Below are 9,191 nucleotides of genomic sequence, written 5' to 3'. Positions count from 1 at the left end.
ATAAAATAAAAATATAACAGTTATTTTGAGGTCTTGTCTTGCATTAAAGATTTCCACCTGTTTCCTGCTTCAGTCCTTAAGAGTCAAATAAAGTCACATTAGTCAACACCGGTCTCCATTTTCTTCAAGACGAGCGGAAAACGTTTCCTACTAAACTTAAGGAGTTTATATCTGTAACGATACAACAGGTTTAAAACGTTTAAAAGCCGCTTTTTTTTCTTTTACTTTTCTTTCCACCCTCTTTCTTTCCCCAGTTTCTGCCTCTTCTTTACCCTTCAGCGTCACTGGTTACCATGGAACTCCGGTTGCCATGACGACGACGACTGGTGACTCACAGACAGCGAGCCCCCTGGTGGCGGGAGGGCGCTACTGCAGCTAAATACACCAACATTTATTTATATTTTTATGAATATTTATGAAATAAAATAAATGTACATTTATAAACATACAAATAATGAATTAATACTTCATCATAAAGCTTCAAACAATACAAAAATAAATGAGCACATCAACAAACTTTGTCTACTGTCACTAATTGGTCATGATGAACATAGGCCTACAACTAGTACAAATATACTGTATATTTATACAACACCCTGTTAGTTAGTTCCTCTTTGTATGTGTATGTGTTTATATATTATATTTACATGAGCAATTTCCTCTTTAACAGTGCTTCATCATGGTCATTTACATATTTACACCCATCACATTGCGCTGCTCAGGAAGTCCTACATTAAGAGATACCTCTACAAATGGGGGTTAAGTAAAGACAGAGGGAAGGAAAAATATTTTAAAAGGAATAAAAAGGCCAATTGTGTCTTTTTTTTTTTTTAATAATAAGATTTTATTTTATTTTCTGAGATTACAACAATGCAAACAATGCTCAACTAAGCATTACATCATCAAGTATTGGTCTGAGCTAGGGGAGAAAGTGAATAATCACAATTCAAATAAAGTAGAATAAAACAAGTTTAAAGGGGAAAAAAGGGGGGGGGGGGGACCAACAGCACTTGTACCCTTTTAGGAAATATTTCTTTCTCATCGGTCTGCTCAGTCGCGTCTTTCTAAGCCAGTGTTTCCCCTCTGGATAGTTTCACTTAGATCCTTAGGCAAGTAATCCATTAGAGGCCGCCATATATCCTTAAAAGTGTCATAATTTCCTTTTAATTTGGCACTTAGTCTTTCCATAGGAAAAACTTCTTTGTACCACTGAGTTACAGTGGGCGGTTTTTCACTAATCCAATTAAATAATATACATTTCCTGGCCAAAAATAAGAGTTTATTGAGTAATATTGATCTTTTCACATCCATAACTCTTTTTAAAGGTGGCAGCCCCAATAGAAATTGGCCCGGATCTTTACATATGCTGTGTTTAAATATTGCAGTCACTTCCTTAGATACACATAACCAGAACTTTGATATTTTTGGACAGCTCCAGAAGCAGTGTATATATGTCCCACTTGTTAACTTACATTTAAGGTATAATGGTGATCTGTTAGGGTCAATTTTGTTCAAAACATGAGGTGTCCTGTGCTGTCTATGAAGTATTCTATATTGTATTTCTTTAAATTTGTTGCTGAGAAACAGTGAGTGAGTGGTCTGAATACATCCCTCCCAAGCATCTTCATGATATACCCTTTGAAGGTCTTCCTCCCATCGCTTCACAAGCCTATCAACATTGTGCTGGTTACAACTCTGAAGACTATTATAAAAGTATGTGATAAGACCTTTACTCAATGTAAAATGAATTATGAACTTATCAATCGGTCCCTTCAATGTTTCTGTTTGAGTTGGCTTGAAATTTGTATTAATAAAGTGATGGACTTGAAGATAGGCAAAAAAATATTTTTGTGAAAGTCCAAATCTGTTTTGTGCTTGTGGAAAAGACATGAGGATATTATTATCATCAAACAAATCTCCAACAACTCTCACTCCCTTTTCCCGCCAGGAACAAAATACAGCATTATCAACACCAGGCCTTTCTGCCTACAAATCTATGCATGTCCTGCCAAATTTTAAAGGGATAGTTCGGGTCTTTTGATATGAATCTATATGGCATCCCCATCACCAGTTAGGTGCTGTGACAGTGACTTTCCCCGGACTGCGTCCCGTGAGCGGAGTCCCGGCCTGGTTTCGGTGCTGACGAATGTAGTCCGACTAGTTGGCTGGGGTCACGAAAATAAAGCATTTTGCCTCTCAAAACAATATGCGTTCAAGAGAGTGATACATTCGCATCACAAAACCGTTGTCCACGAAAAAGTCTGACCTCGCAATCGCTTGGCGCTATTTTCTCTCCCTCCATATCACTGCGCGCTGCCGTCTGTAGACGGCTGTGCGCGTTTTTATCAGCTGTTTCACGGAGTTTACTGCTCGGATAGTTCACATAAACATATCTGATTATGACAGAAGTGATGAAGCCATCCCTTGTTTTAGCACAGAGCCAAAGGGAAACCTTTATGAGCCTGATGTGATGCTGAACTTGGCAATTACACTAATTTATGCTAATTATGCCAATTATGCTAATTGCCCAATATATATAAGTTAGCATCCGGCAGTTTCTAAATACTGGGGACCCATACTATCTATTTCTAACATAAAACTTTGGGGTACTCAACATTTCCGGGCACTCATTGTTGGCAAGTAGACTAATATGACTCTTAAAATATAAGTTTGTGGATAGTTCTGTCGGGAGCTAACTGGCCTCGATCCTCTCAGTACGACGTCATCACCGGAACTCCCAATTGTGTCATTTTTAAGTATGTATATAGATATGTATAAAGCAGTTTGAAGGTCCACGACACATAATTACCATTACATCTAAATTAACTCAGAGAACAGGTAACAAAACTCTCAGGGATAGTGAGAAAAATGTGCAGATGAATAATCAATAATCAAGTGAATCTAACACAAAGATCACAACCAACAACCCAGTGGAAAATGTTTATTAAGTTACAGTGTTGAGTTCTATGTGAAATAATGTATATATAATATACAATACATGTTTATAAAACAATACACCATTAACTGAACATTATAGCACACTCCACACTCCATCTTTGAGATCTTAAATGAAACATTGCACTAAGATCGTTTATGATAATGGGAATAAACAACACTGAGTCCAGTTTCTAACAAGCAAGTTTTGATTTTCACCGTTATATTTTTTAATTTAGTATGGTTAGCGCACTTTGTTCTATATTTTAAATTAAATGATTTTACTTTATTCTAACACTTCATAATGTCATGAAATGTACGTTTAGTTTTTGCCTTTTAACAATTTTGGTATCAGCTCATTTTGGATTGATGTTTTATGAAACTGTCACTTTCTCTTTATATTGAATTCTCTTTATAATTAATTAAGTGAATTAGACTACAACTATATCTAAACATGACAATTATTTCTATTATAAACTTTAGAAATTCAGTCCAAAATCTCCAAATTACCCCAATTATTTACTTACATTTCACCACTGGAAGAGCAGAAACCTGGTGTTTGAACAAAAAAAAAAAACGTCTGCCCAAAGTAAAAATGAATAATATTAAATAACAGTATTATCTTGTCTTTGGACAACGGATGGAGTGATAATGAAGGAAACAAGCAGCTGCTGGCAGTGAGCCCCACAGCACCTTTTAGTTCAACACGGATTCATCTAAAGAGTTTCATTCAGAGGCACATGGCATAATACAGAGGAAAAACATGCAATATTACGATTAACAGTAGTTTTTACACTAAAAACCTGGGAATGCAGAACAGGTGCAGAGTAGACACGTGCCAGGGAGGTTATGATTAATTATTTGTGCCCAATAGACAGAATCTCCTTGTTGTTTACTACTTCCGGGTAGAAAACCAGCATGTAATTTGAATGAGAACAGTAGTAACGAACGAGAGTTTAGCTATATATCATGTTCTTCACGCCCTATCACCGTTTAGACAAATCTGAAATGATTGAAGAAACATTACTATTTCTGTGTGTGTGTTTTGTGTTGCTGTATTTATTCAGTTCAAGTGTCTAGAAAGCATCAGTGGCTCTAACAGCAGCAGCTAACGGCAGTAGCTAAGCTAACAGCAGCAGAGCTAACATCAGGACGTCAGCTGTTAAAACGCTCCCGTTGTCGGACACGACATGAAACTACTCCAGTTAGCTCAGTCATGTTGTAACTCAGATATCCACTGGAGAAAATATTTTTTCATGGACCGTTTATTGAGTCACTGAGTTATTAAAGTTAAACAGGTAGCTAACCGTTAGCCCAGCTAATCTATGATAGCCATGACTAATTACAAAAATGTGCACACAGAAATAGTAATGTTTGTCCAATCGTTGGTTTTATAAACTTTACAAACATCAGATTAGTCTAAACGGCGATATAGTGATGTGAAAAATTAGATAGCGAAACTCTCGTCCGTGGTTTTCTACCCGAAGTAGTTGTAAACAACAAGGAGATTCGTTCTATCCACAAGTTTCTGAACGTCATCTATGATCAAAACCGGAAGCCAGTTTTGCCGGTTTGGTGGAATTGTACGTTACGTTTCCATGGTTTTCAGTCGTTGTCATAGTTGCGGAAAACGTATGGATCTATTAACGCTGGCTTTAAACATGGATGTCAATTTGTGTGATATCCACTGTTAAAAGCTGCTGTGATGATGCGTTTTACAGATTTTCATTGGGGGAAAAAAAAAAAAATCCATGCATTTACCGCGACTACCGAAACCATGGAAACGTAAACATGAAATTCCACCGGAAGAGCAAAACCGGCAAAACCGGCAAAACAGGCTACATTTTTGACGTTCGGAAAAAGGTGGATACTTTTCAGATAACAGACTCAGAGACACACAAACACCGGTTTGGTGGAATTGTACGTTTACGTTTCCATGGTTTTCAGTCGTTGTCATAGTAGTAGTAGTAGTAGTTGTTGCGGTAAACGCATGGATCTAGTAACGCTGGCTTTTAACAGGGATGTAAAATTTTTGTGATATCCACTGTTAAAAGCTGGTGTGATGATCCATGCGTTTTACAGATTTTCATTGGGGGGAAAAAAAAAATCCATGCATTTACCGCGACTACCGAAACCATGGAAACGTAAACATAAAATTCCACCGGAAGAGCAAAACCGGCAAAACAGGCTTACGTTTTTGACGTTCAGAAAAAGGTGGATACTTTTCAGTTAAAGGATAATTTCCGTTTTTTACAACCTGGACCTTATTTCTAGCATAAAATACGATCATTTTACTCACCCAGACAACTTTGGTGTCATTTGGAGTTGTTTTGACGAAATTAGCCCCAGTGGAGCGGCGTGTATCCGTATAATGCGAGAACAGGGGGCACGCAATGCAGCCTCTAAATAACACATTATCCGCCGCAAAACTCGTTCATTTCGCAAATATTTTGTTGTGATACACTAGTGCTATTCCCCTCCGAGCCCGTGGTGGCATGTTATCAACATCCGGGGTCTGTAGGTTGACCTACTGACCTCTGACCTGGATGATGTCATCTCTGAGCGCCGTGTGACGCGGCTTGTTGCTACCGCTAATACTATGGTTCGTTTCTGCGTGTTTCTGACTTGTCAGAACAAAATGAGCAGCTGGATGAAGTTCAGCTTTCACAGGCTTCCTCTCCTCAACCTGGACTCACTAAAGCTCCGGCTAGTTGAGATAAAAATGGACCCGAATGCTGAAGTGGAATGATTATTATCAGAATGAGCCGGGCGGCGCTCAGAGATGACATCATCCAGGTCAGAGGTCAGTAGGTCAACCTACAGACCCCGGATGTTGATAACAGCTAACCCCGGACTCAGAGGGGAATAGCACTAGTGTATCAGAACTAAATATTGGTGAAATGAACGAGTTTTGCGGCGGATAATGTGTTATTTAGAGGCTGCATTCTGCTGCCCTGTAGACTCCATTATACGGATATACACGCCACTCCACTGGGGCTAATTTCGTCAAAACAACTCCAAATGACAGCAAAGTTGTCTGGGTGAGTAAAATGATCGTATTTCATGCTAGAAATAAGGTCCAGGTTGTAAAAAACGGAAATTATGCTTTAACAGACTCAGAGACAGACAAACATCCAATCGTGTCGTCACGCTCTCTCTCTCTACGGTAAGTCGAGCATGTTGTGTTGCGAGTACAGGTCCTCAGTGATCTGGTAAACGTCGGAGATGAGCGGCAGCGCCTCTCCCAGCATGGCCACCACGTTCTCCGCCGGGCCGACGTTCATCACCTCGAAGAAGGCCTGGCGCCCGGGCAGCACGCAGAACGCCATGCCGGCCGCCTTACGCACCACCCAGGGGTGGTGCTGGGCCAGAGACTCGTTGTAGGAGTCGGCGCACATCACGGACGTCTTGCTGTCCTCGGTGCTGGTGCGGAGCCGCTCCAGGAAGAGCTGCAGCCACCTCAGGGCGCGGTGCAGCCGCAGCAGCGTGCGGCAGCCCGACTCCGGGTGGCCGCCGCGCTTGGTCAGGTCCACCAGCTCGTTGTCCAGCTCGTACGCCACCATGGACTGGACGGTGGCGTACTCGGAGCCGTTCTCGCCATTCAGGTGGTTGACCAGTATCTGGATCTTGTTGACGGCGTCCTTAGAGATGAAGCCGAAGACGCTGCCGAGGCAGTTCAGAAACCTGTTTGAGAGAAACACACAAAAAAACACTTTTATGACATTTATCGGTAAGGTTTACAGGTCTGATGCCTTTTGCATGTAACTTTTTTGTTTTGTTTTTGTGTTGCTTTGCTTTGCACATTCACCACGCTGAGATAATAACAGAACGTTACCAGACAGAGTCGTTTTAGAGGGAAATGCAGAGACTGCTTGATGAAAAACTGTCCCTGAAGGCAACGCGCATCAGCGGTTTTGCATGAATTTCCCTCTAAAACAACTCTGTCTGGTAACGTTGTGTTATTATCTCATAGCGTGGTGAATGTGCAGGTCACAACTTGTCCACCAGAGCGTTGTGGAGTTGTTGGATTGTGTATTTGATGAGGGAAACCAAGAAATCCCATTAGCCTCCGTAGCGTAGCTCTGAGCAGCTCGCGGCTCTGCTCCGCCGTTCTAAAAATAGCTTGCACCGACAATTAAAGGTAACAAACCTACTGCTATGACTATAGGGATTATGGCAATGGGCCAATTTGCCAAAATGTTGAACTATCCCTTTAAGTATTGTGTTGTACTGTAGCTGCAAATCTTTAAACTGTTTAACTATTTCTTTCAATATTTGGATAATTGAAGTGTGGTTTTAGTTTGTTTTTACTCTGTATGGTTTTGTAATTGTATGTGCTGGACCCCAGGAAGAAGAGCCATTGCTCATATAATGAAGTAATGGTTAATGGGGATCCTAATAAATAAACTCATTAACTCCTTGTGCCTGCATGGGTAGCTTCAAAACCATCTGGACACACCACACTTCCCAGTTACTCTGATAAATCACATTGGTGGAAAAAATCTACAAAGTATGATGATTTGAGAGAGGAACTGTTCCACAAAATCTATCAACAAAACCTTGAAATATTTTGGTGCTCAGATGAGCAAAATCTGGAATGGTTGTTTCATTTTGATATGTTTAAGATGGCTAATTGTATTTCAAAAGCCCAGAAAAGAAGACAGGAGAGTTTGTTTAATTAGTACCGTATTTACCTTGACTTCTCTCCAGTCAACTACTTTGATTGTTAAGATGGTTTGTTTGCTCCTGAGGATCTGGTGAAATCTGTTTTAATTGTATTCTCGTTTGTTTGTTTTCTTCTTTTTCTGACGTGTTGATGACAAACTCTGGTCTGGTGTGTTATTTTAGGCGGGCATACAGGAAAAAGTATGCATGACACAATAATAAAATTCATTCAGTCATTCATTCATATCTCTTCTGTCTCGTGGCCCTGGTAATGAGGAGAAAATCTGACTGTGTTTTTCTCAAAATAATGTGTAAAAAGGGACACAAATATTCGTGTTTTTGTGTCTGTCTCTGCCGTGCATCATGTACACGTTGCACATACAAGCACTGGAAAAAAAATAAGAGACCACTTTCACAAATGTTTCTTAAAAGCATCTCTACATGTAGCTTTTAGTCATTTTCAGCCAATAAAAGCTCTAAATGACAATATTTTGTATTTCAGTTTGGGAGAAATGTTGTCGGTAGTTGACAGAATCAAACAAAAATGTTTTCATTTGAATTTTGAATTTGAATACCTATAAAACCAGAGAAAATGATCATTTTGGGAGTGGTCTCTTAATTTTTTCCAGAGCTGTATATGTGTGTTATTCATATGCAGCACAAATCTCCCCTCAGAAACAATGAGATTTCATCTTATCTGACTGAATTCACTGGTTTCACCTCTACAGTACTGGCTGCTTTCCAGGAGCCTGCAGAAATAATTACACTGCAAACTATAAACCTGAGGTCAGAAGGTTGCTGAGAGAAACTAATTTGAGTCCCACAGGAGATTAGTGGAGTCATGAGTTGGGTGTGTGTGTGTGTGTACAGTACAGTATTGGTCATGTGATCAATGCATAGGCTACAGTTCACACACACACAGGACTATCAAATGCCAAGAGAGAGTCAGAGATCTCTTACTTTATAAGTCCACGCCACCCGGCCACGTACTGCTGCAGGGAAACCTCTCTTTTCTCGGACAGACACAGCTTGAAAGTGTCGAGCACCTCCTGCAAACTGAATTTCTGCTCCACGGTTTCGTCTGAATCAGCCATGGTGTCTGTCTATGAGGAAATACTGGGTCGAGCAGGAAAACAAACAAATGAATGAATGAATAAATGTATCTGAAAAACAGAAGTCGCTACAGACGAAAAGCTCTGATTATAAACAACCAAACACTGAGCACGTTACCTATGAGAAAGATTAAAAGTGAAAGGAAAAGTCTGCATTTCTCTTTGACAACCGCAGACGACAGGTCGACTCGGTTCGGCTCTAAATCCGCTGCTACTGCGCATGCGCGAAACGGGACAAAGCGGAAATTGGCAGGCGTCCCCTTCAAAATAAAAGCCCTGTAGTCGGGTGCTCCAGGCAGAGCGATCGCTCTGGCTCCAGGCAGATTAAAAAAGGGGGGGAAAGCAGTAGTAGCTACACTAGTCATATTTCTAAAATTTCATATACACAAAAGAAAATGGACTGACGGAAAACCAAACTTTTTTTGAAAGAACTTTTTCAGTATGGCACACCAAAGGACTTGAAATACCAAAAGCATTAAA

General features: G+C 40.2%; 1 protein-coding gene across 1 annotated transcript; it reads right to left on the bottom strand.

The window, feature by feature from the left end:
* Positions 1–6,057: 6,057 nt before the first annotated feature.
* On the bottom strand, positions 6,058–8,945 carry cptp (ceramide-1-phosphate transfer protein). Its single transcript, XM_085783177.1, has 3 exons — positions 8,830–8,945; positions 8,560–8,715; positions 6,058–6,618 (listed from the first exon to the last, which is right to left on the bottom strand). The coding sequence occupies exons 2-3, from the start codon at positions 8,691–8,693 to the stop codon at positions 6,096–6,098; spliced, it is 657 nt and encodes a 218-aa protein (XP_085639303.1). The 5' UTR covers positions 8,694–8,715; positions 8,830–8,945; the 3' UTR covers positions 6,058–6,095.
* Between the last annotated feature and the right edge of the window lie 246 nt (positions 8,946–9,191).

The sequence above is a fragment of the Trachurus japonicus genome, chromosome 7 (assembly GCF_045865225.1).
Source record: "Trachurus japonicus isolate A0001 chromosome 7, Traja_1.0".
NCBI lineage: Eukaryota > Metazoa > Chordata > Actinopteri > Carangiformes > Carangidae > Trachurus > Trachurus japonicus.
The sequence above is the reverse complement of the archived record's forward strand: the minus strand, read 5'-3'. Positions and strand labels throughout refer to the sequence as shown.